This window comes from Parasteatoda tepidariorum, chromosome 6 (genome assembly GCF_043381705.1).
Source record: "Parasteatoda tepidariorum isolate YZ-2023 chromosome 6, CAS_Ptep_4.0, whole genome shotgun sequence".
NCBI lineage: Eukaryota > Metazoa > Arthropoda > Arachnida > Araneae > Theridiidae > Parasteatoda > Parasteatoda tepidariorum.
This window is the reverse complement of record NC_092209.1, coordinates 16,692,053-16,711,603: the sequence shown is the minus strand read 5'-3', so window position 1 is coordinate 16,711,603 and position 19,551 is coordinate 16,692,053. Positions and strand designations below refer to the sequence as shown.

The 19,551-nt window shown below is 27.1% G+C and overlaps 1 protein-coding gene across 2 annotated transcripts; it reads left to right on the top strand.

The window, feature by feature from the left end:
* Positions 1–1,814: 1,814 nt before the first annotated feature.
* Positions 1,815–14,340, top strand: LOC122269638 (mpv17-like protein). 2 transcript variants are annotated; one of them, XR_011636952.1, is made up of 5 exons: positions 1,828–2,350; positions 6,881–6,951; positions 11,012–11,143; positions 12,262–13,542; positions 13,637–14,340. XR_011636952.1 is itself a non-coding variant. In XM_071182033.1 (4 exons), exons 1-4 carry the CDS (start codon positions 2,032–2,034, stop codon positions 12,385–12,387), a joined length of 648 nt encoding a protein of 215 aa, XP_071038134.1. In that variant the 5' UTR covers positions 1,815–2,031; the 3' UTR covers positions 12,388–14,340. The 2 variants fall into 2 exon arrangements, 1 of the variants encoding a protein (XP_071038134.1); XM_071182033.1 differs by having other exon boundaries at positions 1,815–2,350; positions 12,262–14,340.
* Positions 14,341–19,551: the final 5,211 nt, after the last annotated feature.

The window sequence follows — 19,551 nt, the reverse complement described above, 5'->3', positions numbered from 1 at the left end:
TAGATGTGTCTTGACAACGACTATTTGCTTTTACCATTCTTGTTTCTCTACCTTTTAGTTTATATATATATATATATATATGTATATATTTAGAAATTCAAACGAACAATTAAAGCAGGTAAAAGTAATAAAAAGCAATAAAACAAAAGATATGTGTGTTGGCAAGACAGCATTTCTTCAGGGGACACGCTGCCAACAAACACACAGGAGCCTTTCTGTTGTCAGTGGAAAAACCCAAAAGTGACGGTGCCCCGAGGCCCCATAAATGAATAGACAAATAAGAGAAGATCATTACATGAAATGCACAGGAAAATAATGAACCAGCAAATACAAAAGTACAAATAGTAATACTTGAAAATGAAGCGCGCACTTATAAATAAAAATAGTTACACTTACAGTTAGAATGAAGCAGCAAATCAAAATAAAATATGTTTTTGGTTATCGGTTGGTTTCTTTTAAAAAGTACAAAAACTACTTAGAAAATTGCTTAAAATTCTTTAAATTTTTAAGATATTCAAATCGGGTTTTTTTATTAGTTGCCAAATACGATTTCATGCAAAATTAAGAGAGAAAAAATTCAAATTTTTCCCACGTATCCGCAGTATAAGACAACTACTTGAATTAATCATATCTTGGACAGTTTTAAATGAATTTTTCTCAAATTTTTAAAGCAATGATTTCCTAAGTAATTTCAAATTGATCTAAAAATTTTGTTTAATTTCGTTGAATATTTTTAAAGTTATAGCAAAAAGTTGTAAAAAAAAAATTCTTGTTATTTTTTTAAATAAAAATGTCCATATCTCCATAAATATTTAAGCTAGGCTTACGAAATTTTGTGCATACAACAATCAAATTAATTTCTCCATGTTATATATTTTATTGCTGCTTTTTTGGGAATAGGGTGTTCAAAAACACTAAATTCCGTTTGTAATTTATTGTTGGTCCCCCAATCCTCCAAAAGATTTAAACTTCTATGATAAATATGAGAAATCGCATGATACTTCTGAAGTTATGAAATGATTCTTTAAGTATTTCTTAAGAAGTATGGAAAAATCTTTTAGCATAGAAGAGTTTCCATTACTTTGTCCATCCCCTGTATATGATGCTAATATATTGATTCCTCACACTAGTATATTATTATATTTTGCTTTGAAAATATTAATACAATATTAAGAAAGCACTCTAATTAGCTGATATAATCGTGTGAGCTGATGACAAGCTTTTATCTTTTCGTTATTTTGTTTTTAGCTTTTAATTTTTTTTCAATTTAAAAAAAAAATTTACAAATCATTTCATGATTTTTTAATAGTTTTTTTTCTCTTCTTTTTTAAAAAATATTTTTCTTTTTGTTTCTTTCATTGTTTTCTTGGTAGTTTATCTATTGTGTTGCGTTTTATCACTTAAAAAAACTTTAAATTACGCAGTTAAAAGCAAATTGTATGTTATTAGAACAGCTGTTGCCGTAATATTATGAGAAACGAAAATTATTTATTTTACGCTTTTCCAAAATTGCTTACCAATTTTTTTTTCATTGAAACTTTCTTTATATGAATACGACAATCCATATTTCTTACTATTTTTTATATAAGTACAACAATCATATAAAGTTAATTTCAATCTTACGTTCGATTGAAATCAGTGAATTTCAAGATCATGTTCAATAATAAGCCATTAAAACAAGTAATAAATTCAACGTTTCTAGTTCCTCCTGTACCTAAAACAAATTTCTTACGTCAAAGTACGATGATTGAATTTGTATTTTATGATCTTTTGAATCAGTATTTAACAATAAAATACTTTGAAACTGTCCTTTTCTTGCTAAATGTCCGTAAACAACAGGAATATAGCTTTCTGACTAAAACATTATGCATATTGGCCTCAAATATAGGTTAACTTATTCAAATTTGATTGGATTTAATTCATTCAATACTCGAGGCTGGTTTAAATATATTAAAAATTCGAGGCTGGATTTAATCTATTAGATATTTGATTTTAATTTTGATAAGAATAGCATTGTTTTTGAAATAAAAGATGTTAAAAAGTGTGATACATTTATTTCGCAAAAGACCTCTTTTGATGAATATGACAACATTTGGGACAGCTTATGTTTCAGCTTCGTTTTCGAATCAGCTCATTAAGAAACATCTTCTCCCCGATAAAAAAGATATAGACTTCCGAAACGTTGTTAATCATGGTATCATAGGATATTGTATCATGGGACCTGTCCTCTACGGTTGGTTTCGATTTTTCAACAAAATTTTGCCTGCCGTGTCGAAAAGAAATATCATATTCAAAGTGTTAGTAGATCTCGCAGTGTGTACACCAGGGACTATTTCCATCTATTTTACAAGTAAGCAAAATATTTGTTATAATAATATTTTTATAATTTATTTATAATGAAAATGTTTTAATATATTGTTGATTTACAATATATTGTTAAATTAGTGACAGTAATTAAAAATTAATTAAAATTAATAATTAATTTAAAATTAGATTTTAGTTTAAAATTAATTATAATTTAAAAATTAATCAAGACCGATTATTATTTAAGGAAGATTAATTAATTAAGGGATCAAATATGTTGAATAAGAGGCAATAATTAGAAATTAATTGAAATTAAAAATTATTTTGAAATTGGTTATTAATTTGAAACTAGTATTAATTTAAAACTAACTATTATTTAAAAATTAATCAAGAAGGATTATTCTTTATGGAAGGTAAATTTATTAAGGGATCAAATTTTTTGAATTAGAAACAATAATTAAAACTTAATCAAAATTAATAATTAATTCTAAATTAGTTACTAATTTAAAATTAATCATTAATTTAAAATGAATTATTAATTCAAAATTAATTTCTATTTGAAAATTAATCAAGATTGATTATTATTTAATGAAGATTTATTAATTAAAGGATCAAATTTGTTGAACTGGAGACATTAATTAAAACTTAATTAAATTATTAATTAATTAAAAATTAGTCATTAATTTAAAGCTAGTTATTAATTTAAAATTAATTATTATTTAAAAATTAATCAAGATTGTTTATTATTTAAGAAAGAATAATTAATTAAGGGATAAAATCTGTTGAATTAGAAACAATAATTATAAATTAATTAATATTAATAATTAATTTGAAATTAGCTTTAAATTTAAAATTAGTTATTAATTTAAAATAAATTATTACTTAAAAATTAACAAAGATTTATTATTATTTAAAAATTAATAAATATTGATTATTATTTATGGAAGATTAATTAATTAAGGTATCAAATTTGTTGAATTAGAGACAATAATTAAAAATTTATTAATATAAATAATTAATGTGAAATTAGTTATTAGTTTAAAATTAGTTATTAATTTAAAATTAAGTATTATTTAAAAATTTATCAAGATTGATTATAATTTATTGAAAATTAAATAATTATGAAATATAAATTAATCGAGAGTTCAAGATTAATCAATGTTAATTATTCTTTAAAAATTAATCAAGATTAATTTTTATTTAAAAATATTTTAATTAATAATTCGGGAATCAAATATGAATTTCTCCAGAATTTTGCTTAATCTTTAAAATCACAATGAGATAATTAAAATAGTGTGGCCTTTAATGCTTATTATTGAATTATTTTGTAGGCAAAATATTTAAAATCATATTTATTAAACCTTTGAGGAGTAATGGGATAAAAACTGTTCTCTTATTGCTGACAATAATATAAATCATTTATTTCGTAACAGTTTTTATCTTTTATTATATTAAACTATTGTTGACAATAATATAAACCATTAATTTCGTAACAGTTTTTATCTTTTATTATATTAAACTATTGTTGACAATAATATAAACCATTANCTAGTTATTAGTTTAAAATTAATCATTATTTAAAAATTAATCAAAATTGTTTATTATTTAAGAAAGATTAATTAATTAAGGGATCAAATTTGTTAAATTAGAGACAATAATTAGAAATTAATTAATATTAATAATTAATTTGAAATTAGTTACTAATTTAAAATTAGTTATTAATTTAAAATTAATTATTATTTGAAAATTAATAAAGATTGATTGATTATTGTTCAGAAATTAATAAAGATCGATTATTATTTATGGAAGATTAATTAATTAAGGTATCAAATTTGTAGAATTAGAGACAATAATTAAAAATTTATCAATATTAATAATTAATTTGAAATTAGTTATTAGTTTAAAATTAGTTATTAATTTAAAGTTAAGTATTATTTAAAAATTTATCAAGATTGATTATTATTTATTGAAAATTAATTAATTATGAAATATAAATTAATCGAGAGTTCAAGATTTATCAATGTTAATTATTCTTTAAAAATTAATCAAGATTAATTGTTATTTAAAAATAATTTAATTAATTAATCGGGAATGAATTTCTCCAGAATTTTGCTTAATCTTTAAAATCACAATGAGATAAATAAAATAGTGAGATTTTTAATGTTTATTATTGAATTATTTTGTAGGCAAAATATTTAAAATCATATTTATTAACCTTTTGAGGAGTAATGGGCTAAAAACTGTCCACTTATTGTTGACATTTATATAAACCATTAATTTCGTAACATTTAAAAAAAAAAGTAGTTGATTGAAAACTGCGTTGTGAAAAGATAAAAACTGTCCACTTATTGTTGACAATAATAAAAACCATTAATTTCGTAACAGTTTTTATCTTTTATTATATTAAACTATTGTTGACAATAATATAAACCATTAATTTCGTAACAGTTTTTATCAAATATTATATTAAACTAATGTTGACAATAATATAAACCATTAATTTCGTAACAGTTTAAAAAAAATGTAGTTGATTGAAAACTGCGTTGTGAAAAGATAAAAACTGTCCACTTATTGACAATAATATAAACCATAAATTTCGTAGCAGTTTTTATCTTTTATTATATTAAACTATTGTTGACAATAATATAAACCATTAATTTCGTAACAGTTTATATCTTTTGTTATAAAAACTCTTACGAAATTAATAGTTTATATTATTGTCAACAATAAGTGGACAGTTTTTATCTTTTAACAACGCAGTTTTTAATCAACTATCTTTTTCTTTTTTTTTTAAATGTAAACATAAAGAAAATTGCTTCCTTGTGCACATGCATTAAAAAAAAAAAACAGTATTTCATAAATAGTTAAACTGTTATTAATATTAATGATGTAATCTGCTTCAAAACCAGACATTATTTTATGAAATTGTTTTAAACCTATTTCAATTATGTTCTAATTTCTCCTGATTGCGCCTTATATTGATGCACAATAATTATTTTTTAAAATTGTACTAAATCCTCCATAAATTTAGTATTTTCTATAAAACTGTACGTAATTTGTCCGTATAATTATTATTATTTGTTTAAAAGTTAGACTACTCCTAATTGTAGCTAATTTTGTACTAATCATAGATTTATGCTGAGTTAAATAAATTGATTTTTAAATATAGTTTAAGTCCCATAATGGATTAATTGTAGACACCGTTCCCAGTAGAACAGCGAAGTCAAGCATCATTGGCTGCTGTCAGTGAGCGGGCGGGTGAGCACTATGATCAGACTGCATAAAGGGCACGTTGTATCGGTCCTCGTTAAACGGATCAACCGTATAAATTGCTCAACTTCACGTGCAGGTCGTCGGGCAGAACTGATTTGAAATATAAAGTGCAAAGCCGCCTGCAAAATATAGAAAAATAAAGGTAAGAAATAGAAGTATAAAAACCACAGTTCTGAGAGGGGAAAAAGATGAAAAATAGAATAAGAAAAACCACAGTGGCCGAGAGGGACAAATCAAGGTAAAATGCATTTCCACGCGCTATGGAGAGTTGGCGAGGAACTAATGTTGTTAACAAGGAAAACATCATTCATATAAAGAAAATGAGATTCCAAGAAATCAAGATGATCTGATATGACTAAGATGGAAGTAATTTTGGCATTGTCGAAAGTGAATTTATGCCTAAGATTCCAACAGTGAGCTGAAAGTGATGAATTCCCATATTTTTGATAACGGACATAATTATCTTTTTCCCTCTCAGCTATGTTGTTTTTCCAGTTTTGTTTCTCACCTTTATTTTTTCATTCTTCGTTGGAAAATTTTCCTTTTATATTTCAAATGACTTCTGTTTCTTCTTATTTATGTTTGGGAAGTCTTGAAAATGGGCGCCTGTTTTTGAGCGCTTAAAAGATGTCGACTGTTTTTTCCTATTAACATGNATTAGGATGGAAATAATTTTGGCATCGTTGAAATTGAATTTATGCCTAAGATTCCAACAATGAGCAGAAAGTGATGATTTCTCGTATTTTTGATAACGGATATAATTATCTTTTTCCCTCTCGGCTACTGGGGTGTTTCAAGTTTTGTTTCTCACATATATTTTTCCGTTTTTCTTTGGAAAATTTTCCTTTTATATTTCAAATGATTTCTGTTTCTTCTTATTCATGTTTGGGAAGTCCTGAAAATGGACGCCTGTTTTTGAGCGCTTAAAAGACGTCGACTGTTTTTTCCTATTAACATGTTTTTGAAGCGAATGAAGTTTTAAATTAGGTAATCTCTTCGTACTTAGATTAAAAATGCTAGGTGCTTCGATTTTATTCGGGTAGCAAATTTACATTTTAATAGTCATTTAAGTGTTCGTTTTTTTAGAGCAATAAAAGCATTGTTGTGTCAACGGGAAGAAACAAATTTTGCCCTTTATCGGGGATTATGAAATATTTTTATATATATAGATGTAATAAACATTTAATAGTAAAAATAATAAATAAATTATAATTATTATTCAAATAATTTTTATTTATATACCCAATTATTGATTCTTAATATTATTTTAATAATCGATTGTTTTGTTATTTTTTTCGATAAGGTATGAGTATATTAGAAGGCAGAGAAGATATCTTTGCTGAACTTAAACACAGATTCTCAAAAGTAATGACAGTAAGTATATTTTGAGTACAGTGAAGCAATTAATTTTTAAATGCATTTTAAACCAGGTGATTAATCTTTACTTACTGTGTTGTTTCTAAACAACGATAGCCTGGTTCAGTCTTCTAAATTTTTTTCAATTTGAGAGACTTAGATTTGAGAGTTTTCAACTTAAATGTCAATATTGCTTTTATTTAACGTAGTTAATATAACGTTTCTATTTAACGTTTTACATAATAAATTTCCTCGTTCATTTGCCAATATACAAATTTCTTTTTATGATGAATTGTCGTTTAAAGGTTAATTAGTGATAGATCTTTCATGTCTTATAATTTTGTAGATTAGAAAACTGAGAAACTTCCATAAGAGTAGGAATTATCAAAGTAAAAATAATAATAATTAGACAGTAGAATAAGTTTTCGTAGAGGAAAACAATAGAGTGAAAGTAATATTTTTACAGTAGGCTAATAAGTGGACTTTTTAAGAAAAACTGTTACTTAAAAGTTGCAAGAAATTATTAAAACATTAAAGGAAATTTTAACTTTAACACGTTGAATGCCTCGCTAATTTTACATGGCTTGCACTTACCCGTCTGGCCAAACGGTAAATAACTACAAACTAAATTTGCAAATTTGACAGATTGTGCAAGTATTTTAAAAGGTTTAGCATGAAACTTCACTGAAATAAGCTGTGAATTGTATAAGCATAAGAATTGTTTAGAAATAGTGGTGGATAAAAATCTACTAAATTAAATTTAGTAAACCAAGAATTACAATTAATAAATTACCACTTGAAAATATTTATTTGCTGTCCGGAGCACGTTGGTATCTCTGCGTATTTTTATAAAGTACTGTGTATTTGTATAAAGCTATTTTTGTGTGCTCTATATTGCATTAATTTCTTCAAGCTATCGGGTTGTTCGGAAAGTGATTTCGTTTTTCCGATTGAGGATTTAATTATATTTTTTCAAACCCAATTTCGCACTTAAGCCGCATTATCATTATATGTTTTGAGAGCTGATATAGCAAGGCTTGTGTGTGAAAAAGTTCAATTAATTCTACGCAGTAGTTTTTGGTTGGTTTCCTTTTAAATATGGAGAGCAGCAAGCAGCAATTTCGTCATATTTTACTTTCTTACTATATAAAAGGTAAAAATGCTGCTCATGCCAGAAAGAAATTAACCGAGGTGTATGGAGAAGATGTGTTGACAGTACGCCAGTGCCAGAATTGGTTTGCAAAATTTCGATCTAGCAATTTTGGTGTCGAAGATGCACCATGTTCTGGAAGGCCGGTTGAAGCTGATAAAGACACGATAAAGGCATAAGTTGATGAAAATCGGCGAATAACAACACGTGAGATCGGTGAGAGGTTAAATATATCGAATTCAACTGTTTATGGTCACTTGAAAGGCCTGGGTTTTACCTCGAAGCTCGATATATGGGTTCCCCATGTTCTCACGGAGAGAAATTTGTGTCGTCGCGTCGACGTCTGTGATTCGCTTCTCAAACGTCACGAAAATGATCCATTTTTGAAGCGCATCATTACTGGGGACGAAAAATTGGTTGTTTATAACAATGTCAAACGCAAGAGATCATGGAGCAAAAAATATGAACCGGCTCAAAGCATTTCGAAAACCAATATCCATCAAAAAAAGGTAATGCTGTCTGTTTGGTGGGATTTTAAAGTAATGTTTTTTTTTTTTTTGAGATTTTACCGGATAACACAGCAATTAATTCGGAAGTCTACTGTCGTCAGCTGGACAAACTGAATGAGGCACTTCAACAGAAAAGGCCAGAATTAATCAATAGAAAAGGTATAGTGATCCATCAAGATAATGCGAGACCTCATACAAGTTTGGTCACTCACCAAAAGCTTTTACAGCTTGAATGGGATATACTACCACACCCACCATATTCTCCAGATCTGGCACCTTCGGATTATTATTTGTTCCGGTCACTGCAAAATTTTTTGGACTCTAAAATCTTTACTTCAAATGAAGAGGTCAAAAATCACCTGGATCAGTGTTTTGCTAGCAAAGACCAAGCATTTTATGAGCGTGGAATCATGCTACTACCAGAAAGATGGCAAAAGGTGTTGGACCAGAATGGTTAATGTATAATTTAATAAAATATTTATTCATTATACAAAAATTGTCTTTCGTTTCCCCCCCCCCCCCAANCGTATTCCCCCCCCCCCCCCAAAAAAAAACGAAATTACTTTCCGAACAACCCAATATTTTAGTAACTATAATAATATAAAAAAATTTAAAATTTACTCGAATTATGTGTTTCTAATAATCTTGGCTTCGCTGGTCACCGGGGTCTCCCGTGGCACTACGAATAAACTCAGTGCCAATCACCGGTGACCCCTGTGGTTCAACGTGTGTGTGTTCAACGTGTTAAACTAAAAATAAATAAATAAATATGAAATAAATATAAATAAATATAACTTTTCCTTTATCTTTATTTTTGGTAACACAATGGATTATTTTGAACCGTAGAGCTTACAAAAGGCAATGGCAGCAAGTTAAAAACTACAAGAGAGTTAACATAAGCGGCATAGTAAAATATTGGATCATATTTGAACAAGAGTTAGCTAGATTAAAAATGGGTTTAGAAAAATCCATTGTTCTATATATATAAACTGAAATAAATTGCTTAGAGTTTTAAAAACTTAAGAACATTTTTCTGTACAACCAAATGCAGCACAAAAAACCACTATATTTGAGTACATAATATGTATCAATTTGGTATTATATCTTTTACTTGCATCTTTAGTAGTTAGCAGGTCTCAAAGTTTTCATTCTTATAAAATTGATAGTTTGCATGACTAATAAGGTTGGAACCAGCTTCCATAGGGACTAAAGAAGGATAACATAAAGTCCTGTTTACAAAATTAGTTTCAATAACATCTAAGTCTAATCAAATATAATCTATTTCCTATTCTTTTCTTCTTTTGCTTTGTTGTAATGCTCCCCACTCGGAATCTTGGCGATTTCACTCAAAATTTGAGGAGCAATTATTTCGTATTTATGGTATATTTTTAAATTAAATGTCCTTTCAGGCATATAAGAATAAGAAATACATGCCTTGGAAATGTGGAGCTCTAGTCCGGGATAATTTTTAAAGTAACGAGCGTTAAAGATTCGGGTTTACTAAAAGCAATTTTTTTAAGCAATTTTAAGTGTTCATGATTCCCCATTATCCAGTTCTAGTGTTATATAATTTCCTAAACGTAATATGTTGAGCTATATTTATTTTTAAAACACATGTTTCAAGCTTTATCCATTTTATTAAACGTATACATTGTGCTACGGTTATTTTTTAAAACGCGTGTTTCAAGGTTTATTCATTTTCTTAAACGTACATGCTGAGCTATGTTTATTTTTTAAAACGCGTGTTTCAAGCTTTATTCATTTTCTTAAACGTATACATTGTGCTACGGTTATTTTTTAAAACGCGTGCTTCAAGGTTTATTCATTTTCTTAAACGTACATGCTGAGCTATGTTTATTTTTTAAAACGCGTGTTTCAAGCTCAATATTATTTTCTTAAGCATATTATGTTGTGCTATATTTCTTTTTTTTAAATGAGTCTTTCAAGCTCAATCCACTTTCTTAAAAGTATTTGTTGAGCAATGTTTATTTTTCAAAACGCGTATTTCAAGCTCTCTCCATTTTCTCAAACGTATACATTGTGCTATATTTATTTTTTAAAACGCGTATTTCAAGCTCTGTCCAGTCTCTTAAACGTAAACATTGTGCTATGTTTTTTATAAAACGCGTGTTTCAATATTTATTCATTTTCTTAAACGTATATGCTGAGCTATGTTTATTTTTTTAAAACGCGTGTTTCAAGCTCTCTATCCATTTTCCGATAGACTCCAAAAATAAAATGTTTATTGACAATATAAGTTTATTTTTGGCAGTCGAATGAATTTTGTGATATTTACAAACTACTTTGTCAACAGACTTAAACGAAAATATTCATTGACCCAGCTGCATTGATCTTGTTCATTGTATAAAAATTGTAAATGTTTTCTTTTATGCTTTAAATAAATGCGTTCTTTTTCTAGTGTAACATCTGTTTTTGGGTACCAGCACAAGCCATTAGCTACCGTTTTATACCACCGTATTTTCGAGTGGGTTTTATTGGATTTGCATTGTTTATATGGATAAACATAATATGTGTCATTAGAAGTCAAGAGGTATCAATTAATTTTCTCATCTTTAATTAAACTTGTCTCGATACTTTTTATATAAATCTTCTTTTTAATATTTTTAACACATTGGTTGATGTTTTACTAAAACATTTTGCAAGTTTTTATTTTGACGCCTTACATTTTTTTTAACCTTTGCGAACGATTCTGATCAAAAATAGTTATTCCTAGGATTTCATGTTATCACGAATATTGTGTCATACATTTTTTGTAGACTAGTTGTTTTTGCTTTTGTAAAAGTTTTCAAAACTAATATAACTATGAATATCTAACAAAATTTTAATTTTTTTTTAGCGTTTCTTACATTTTAAATGTTTTGTTATGCATTGAAGAATAAGGTTCTGCACTAAAATATGCTATAATGTATTATTAACCCTTTGATGCAGATGGGTGTTTCTATTATATATTTTTATCTGATGAACAAGAAAAAATGTATTTTGATGTTTTTTAATTATAAAAAACTGTCTAATAGTTACTAAAAAAATGTGTTAGAATATTGAAATTATATTTGTACTAAAATATAAAATCCAAAAAAAGTAGTTTGAAAGAATTGTTTTTCCATTCGAATTTTATCAAGAATTAATTTTGTAAATTAGAGAAATTTCAATGATGAATAACTGTTTCTTTTACATCTGAATAACTGCAAATAAGTGTAAATTTGAAAAACTATTGTTTAAAAGGGAACCGTGTTGGGAAAATTTTACATTTAATGGAATAAAAAAGAAGAAAAAAAAGACACCTGTGTTTTTTGACGTATTTCATAGCCATAAATTTCTGAAATGCTAAATATAATATTTTCCACTTATTATGTACCTTAAATAATAATAATAGAAAAAAAGTATGATAATATGTTTAATTAAAATTCTGCATCAAAGGGTTAAAGGTTAAAGAAAATTCTGGAACAATTCATATTTAATTCCCAAGTAATTAATTAAATAATTTTTCAATAATAATTACTTTTTATTAGTTGATTTAATTAATTATTAATTAATAAATAATTAAAACTTTACTTTGAATTTAAAATTTTTTTTACAGTGGTTTTATGAAACTTTCTTAGATTGTTTCTTCATTTGTATAAAACATTTCAGTTAAATTTTTTTTTGCAGATTCCAATTCGGAAGAAAGTTGAGATCCCTGCCGTGTTTGGATGGTGTGCTGTTACTTGCAGTCCTAGTTCAGAAGTTGAAGGTCATAAAAAACAGCGAGAACTTCTCACTTTGTGGGAAGTATAATGAAAGTGCAGTTATAAGTAATGGCAGAGTAGGTGTAATAAAAATATTTTCATGATGATTCTCAGGTATAATGATAAGTAATGACAGAGTAGATGTAGTGAAAACATTTTAATTATTCCTCCTCAGGTACAATGATAAGTAATGACAGAGTAGGTGTAATGAAAATATTTTCATGATGATTCTCAGGTATAATGAAAAGTAATGACAGAGTAGATGTAGTGAAAACATTTTCATTATTCCTCCTCAGGTACAATGATAAGTAATGACAGAGTAGGTGTAATAAAAATATTTTCATGATGATTCTCAGGTGAAAACATTTTCATTATATTTCCTCAGGTACAATGATAAGTAATGACAGAGTAGGTGTAATGAAAATATTTTCATAATGATTCCTTAGGTAATGACAGAGTAGATGTAATAACAGAGTATAAGTAATGACAGAGTAGATGTAGTGAAAACATTTTCATTATACTTCCTCAGGTACAATGATAATGGCAGAGTAGGTGTTAGGAAAACTTTTTTATTATACTTCCTCAAGTATAATGATAAGTAATGGAAGAGTAGGTGTATTGAAAATATTTCATTATACTTTCTCAGGTATAATAATAAGTAATAGCCGAGTAGTATTAATGAAAATATTTCCATTATACTTCCTCGTGCATAATGAATGATAAGTAATGGCAGAGTAGGTGTAAGGCAAACATTTTCATTATACTTCTTCAGGTATAATGATAAGTAATGGTATAGTAGATGTAATGACAGTCATCACACCTACTTATTAACGGTCATTTTATATTTTAAGAAACAGTTTAATATATTCCTTATAACTTATATATTATATATAAGTGCAACGACTTCTTTAACCAAGTTTGATATGAAATTAGTTTACTACTAGATTTATCTCTTTTTCAGGGCTCAAACAGCCCTGTTTTATAGCACTAGGTTTGATGAAGGTGTAAGAGCTTTTCGTAAACAAACACAGCTTAATTTATTATAGTTTGCAGCTTAATAACGCACCTTTAATTTCGTTTTTAATAATTTATTTTGTCAGTTTTTATAACTTGCAGATACGGTTTGCAAAATTATAGCAGAGCGAAATTGTTAGTGTGAAACCAAATTATATATTTTTAAATTTTTCTGGAGCATTAGAACAAGGTTAAGAATTGAACTAAAACAATAATTTGTAATAAATTGTTTATTGTGAAGCCAAATTATATATTGCTAAATTTTTCTAGAGCAATTGAACAAGGTTAAGTGTTGAACTAAAGCAACAATTTATAATAAATTGTTTATTGCGAAACCAAATTATGTATTTTTAAATTTTTTCTGGAGCAATAGAACAAAGTTAAGAGTTGAACCAAAGCAATAATTTGTTGTAAATTGTTTATTGTGAAACCAAATTATATATTGTAAAATTTTTCTGGAGCAATAGAACAAGGTTAACAGTTTAACTAAAACAATAATTTGTAATAAATTGTGTATTATGTGTTTTATCCATTATCAGGGATGCCACAGATGGCTAAAAATGTAAAAAGTGGTAGCAACTCAATCCATTTTTAGTTATTTATTATCTCTTCAATTATTCAATCGTAAATGCCACCATGAGTTATATTTCAAACTATACATAATTAAACTTAAAACATACCTTATATGCGTTTTCAATAGTAAACTGAAAATACATACTATTAAAAGTCGCTAATTTTATCTCTTTTAATAAGACTTTAATTTTATTAGTCACCACTTTTTGCATTTGTAATCGCCTATGGCCAACCCTGCATTATGTATTTCTCCCAATAAGATTTCATTTTTTAATTGGGATTAGTAAATAGCGTAAATGCATAAAATATTTGTGACGAACAGTTATTTACAATATTATTGTAATAATAAACAAAATCATTTCTGTAAATATGTAGATTATGTATAAAATTGAAAATAAATATATTTTGTTAAAAACTATGTTAAATTTTTTGGGGCTAAATTGAATTTTTGTTCTACTTCAAGATTTAAATAATATCATATTTAAGGTGGTGGTGCCTCAGCATCAGTCATTGGAACGTGCACGAAAAATAAAAAAATGAAGGAAACTGAAATTAAAAAATATATGTGAAACTTTTTTCAAAAGTTTTTGAAAATAAAACACTTACCTATTAGATAAGAATAAAAAAATATATTTTATGACATAGATACATTTATAATGAGTCACCAGCTGTAAGAACATCTTATATATTCCTTATATATTTCTTTATTCAATATGTTCTCCCAATATATTCATTCAGCAGGTTTGCCCTAGCGACTGAAAATGAGAAATGGAATGACTAATAAATTCTCAAAATTATTAGTCATTCCATTATAATTAATAATAAAAACTCAAAATTTTATGAAAAAGGATTAAAGCCTTTTTCTAGCCTACTTTTTTTAGTTTAATTTCAAAAAAAAAAATATGAATTTGAAATATAAATCTTACTATTAAATAATTAAGGAGATTATAAATAAATTTAAAAAAAATATTCAGTTTCTACCATTTTTTTTAATTATAAGTCACCTGTGACTTTCCAGCTTACAGGACTTTTTTTTAAATATTAGATTTTTGTAGCATTAAAAGTGGTAGCTAAGCAAGGTTTCAATAAAGCAAATCTATGAAAATTTCAGATAATTGGACAATTGCGTATATGTTTATTTTACCTAATATATGCCACTTGGATTCATGTTGTGATGAACATAGTTATTCTGAATAGAAAATAGAAGCCTAAATTTAGCTACAACTTTAAATATAAGGTATATTTTAACATTTGACATAAGTCTCTCATTCAGACTTTTTCTAAGCGCGGGAAAAGTGAGCTGGTGTCAAATAGTTGAGACATAATACTTTGTTTCGTTCTAAGCCCACTAGAGAGCAGCACTAACACTATTTAATTCTTCGGCATTGCAAGTTTTGATAATTTTTTAAATACTGCTATAATTTTATTAAATTTTAACTTATGTTAAACATGCATATAAAGGACAATTATCAACGTAATTCCTTTAAAAAAATTTATATTATTCAATTCTATCATAGGAAAATATTCCGTAGAAAACATAAATGTAGAACTCTTAAGATCAATTTTTCTTTTTATCTTGAAGATGAATATGAAAATAACATACTAACATCTTTTCGATATAAAATTCATCCTCTGTCAAAAAAATGATGCATTCAACTGAGGAAGACACTATTTGCACTATCACTATTTTTACTATGTTATATTTTCATTTATATGCCAAGAACAATTATTCATAATAAACGGCCGTCATAGTAAAGAAATATGCTGTATTCAATTGAATAACAGATAGTAAAGTTCCTATATGAATTATGAAAATGTTGTTATAAAGTTATTCTTATCAACTATTATCCTGAACTATTAATGAGAAATTTGTTTTCTATAAAAATCAAGGGAATATAATTTTTTTTTTATTTAATTGCCTCATTGGCGTTAAAAAATTAAAATTTTGAGTATTTCAAATAAATTTTCTCAAATTATTCGAAAATCACGATATAAGGATGATTAGGGTGAGAAAACAATAACGGAAGATTTAAAATGTTTTGGGAAATTAGTAATTGTGTGTCTTGATTAATTTATTTCTTTAATAACCACTTAGATTTTAAAAAAAATAACGTAATATATTATTACAGAAAAATAACAAACTTAAGTTATTTATTTTTTACCACTATTTTATTCAAAACTAATTAATAATTAGAAATGAGTAATGGCACTACTTTTCCATTTATGTTTACTAAAACTCAAGTTAGACGGAAACACGTTGCATAATTCAGGGAAATTCATAATAATAAAACATTTTTACTTTGTTAAAACAAGGCCAAATCGCAATTTTAAGCATTTGCTAACCCTTAACTAGAAAATGTTTAGTAATGCAATGATGAAAAAAAAAAAAAAAAAAAAAAAAATATTACAAAACAAATCTGGTAAAATTGGGATCATAATAGAGAAATTATATTAATTGGATTACTTTTAAATATTATTGACCATAAATTAAAAGTTAAGAAGTAATACGAATTTAACTTGATTGGAATTAAATCTTTGATAACCAAAATCAACCCCTTGAAATTTTGAGAAAGCGTTAAATGAAGTGATTTATAATTCTATAATTTATAATCCCGTAATAAAAAAATTGCGGATGCCAACTGCATCGCACGAGCTATAATAATTTAAAAAACGGTAAACAAGTACAAACTAAATGTGCAAATATTTGACTAATTTTGCTTACTTTTTAAACGTGACGAATTATATAAGTGGCAATTCAAAAATAAGTGACAAATGATATAAGCTTTCGAATTGTTTAGAAATAGTGGTGGATGAAAACCAAATAAATAGAATTTATTAACTCAAGAATCTCACATTAATAAACTACCACTCGAAAATACTTATTTGCTGTCCGGAGCAAGTTGGTATTTCTGCGTAGATGCCGAATCTCCCGTGAAAACTAGGAGATTTGGTATCTACACTATGCAGAAATAGGAAATGGCTTGTTAAAATAATGTCAATAACCTTAGATTTCCCGATGAAGGCTGGTCAATACGAATTCCGCATCCGGCTTGCACCGACCACAGTGCTGAAGTAAAATCTCCTCAGTTGTAGACGGATCAAGGGTTTAAGTTGCTTTGCCGTCAGACTAACCGTGGGAAGTTTTCGTGGTTTTCCCCGCCATGTAACCCAAATGGGGTTTGTTCCATCATAATGTCCTCCACGGAGGCAAAATTTATCCCAATAATTGATCCTGAAGTTCCCTTGTCTTCGGAATTGGGTTCAAAATTACAAGACCACAGAATTGAACATTGGCTGTAGTAAACTTAAAATTGAGTCGGCTGTTCAACGACGGATATATAAAAAATTATCATGGATTATCTTTAAATCGTTTCGTTTACATGTTAGACATGAGACAACGTACAAGAGAAATATTAGAGGTATAATATTAGTACTATAGGAATTCGGGGCTAATACAACGAAAATTAATGAACATATTATAAAAAAGATTAAATAAAAGCTACATATTTGACAAGTTAGAAAGTGAATTTTTTTCTACTTTCAATGGTGAGATTTTTTTTAACCCATTAGCAAAATGGGTGCTGTTTTGGGTTTGATTGCGAGCGCATCTTGTTTGGACGTCATCACACTTTCAACTGTGTTCAAGAGTAATAGTAAACTGCGCGCATGCGTCGTCATTGCATGCGTTGCTATGAAGCTGGTGTTTGATAATTTTTTTATAATTCCTTTTTTCACGTTTAATTTTGTTATGCATTAAATTGGTGAGTTCATTTTTGAGATATGGGACCAGAGAGACACCAAAAATACTTCTTGAGTAGAGAATAAAAGAGAATTTCATCATTTGAGCGATATTTTTGTTTTTATTGTTTTAATTAAGAATCGGAAAATCTAACCTACAGTTGAAACTGGATCGTTTTCAATATTAATTCAGGTGAATATCACAAATAAAGAGAGCACAAAGCTGATTGAGACGGTCCCAAAGGTTAGAGTTTTTCCTTCTCTTCTAACCAGCAGGCATTTTTAATGTATTTACATAATAACAATTTAGAGTACTTTTATATTCTATATATTATTGAGTTATAATTTCTGTCTTGACGGTGATTTTAATCTAAGTATGAATAATGAAGAAAGAAGGTGACATCTTGAAACACGTACATAGGCAGGACTTGAAAACCAATCCGACGACAAACATCAATTGAGTCAGTTTTTGCAATCCATGAATTGAAATGTTGTGGCGGTTATCGAAGTCAATCCAGAAAGAAAANTAGTAAATAGTGCGCATGCGTTGCAATGGCGACCGCTGCTGTTTGATAATTTTTTCAGAATTCTTTTTTTCACTTTTAATTTTGTTACGCATTAAGTGGGCGAGTTTATTTTTGAGATAGGGGAAAAGAGAGATCCCAAAAATACTTCTTGAGTAGAGAATAAAAGAGAATTTCATCATTTGAACGATATTTTTGTTTTTATTGTTTTAATTAAGAATCGGAAATTCTAACCTACAGTTGAAACTGGATCGTTTTCAATACTAATTCAGGTGAATTTCGCAAATAAAGAGAGCACAAAACTGATTGAGACGGCCCCAAAGGTTAGAGTTTTTCTTTTTCTTTTAAACCAGCAGGCATTTTTAATGTATTTACATAATAACAATTTAAAGTATTTTTATATTCTATATATTATTGACTTTTAATTACTGTCTTGACGGCGATTTTAATCTAAATATGAATACTGAAGAAGGAAGGTGACGTCTTGAAACACGTACATAGGCAAGATTTGAAAACCAATCCGACGACAAACATCAATTGAGTCAGTTTTTGCAATCCATGAATTGAAATGTTGTGGCGGTTATCGGAGTCAATCCAGAAAGAAAAAAAAATCATTTTCCCAATGGGTAACTAGTGATCATAATAAAGAGATCAAAATTTGTTTAATTCATAATTAACGCGTTTCTTATGTGACTAAATTTAACTTTAATAATATCCTTATATGTAATAAGGATTTTTTAATAAATGAAACGTAGTGTCTTTTATATTTTATTTATATTAATTCTTTTAAACGTGTTTCTAAAGAATTACTTATTTTTTGTCTAGCTTACTTATAAAAAATACAAAAATTACTTAGAGAATTTCTTGAAACTTTTTACGTTTTTAAGATTCTTTCTTTAGTTGCCAATTTAAATTTTTAATTTTTATTATTTATACTTAATATAAAATTAACAAAATAAAAAGGCTATATTACCATTACTTTTCTCAAAAAATAATTTATATTAAAACACTTTTTACATTAAAGGCTGTCTAGTACCAATATATAGTAAAATACTTTAAATGAATACCAGTTGATACTGGTAAGTAGTCTTAAAACGCAGACTGTTGCATAATTCGGTGCGCTGGCGGGTAATTTGCGCCATACACAAAACAATTATCCTAAGTTATGGAAAGCCGTGACAGTCGCAGATTTGGCTAGAACCAATGAAAAATTATATAAAATGGTTTAAAAGTTTTGAATTATTACTTGCCAACTTTTATATTTCTTGCGGAAGATTTTTTTTTTTTAAATGGTAGCTAGAATTTTAGGTACCAGAATCTTAGTTTGAAATTTTTTATTTCATAAAAATAGTTAATCCACTCTT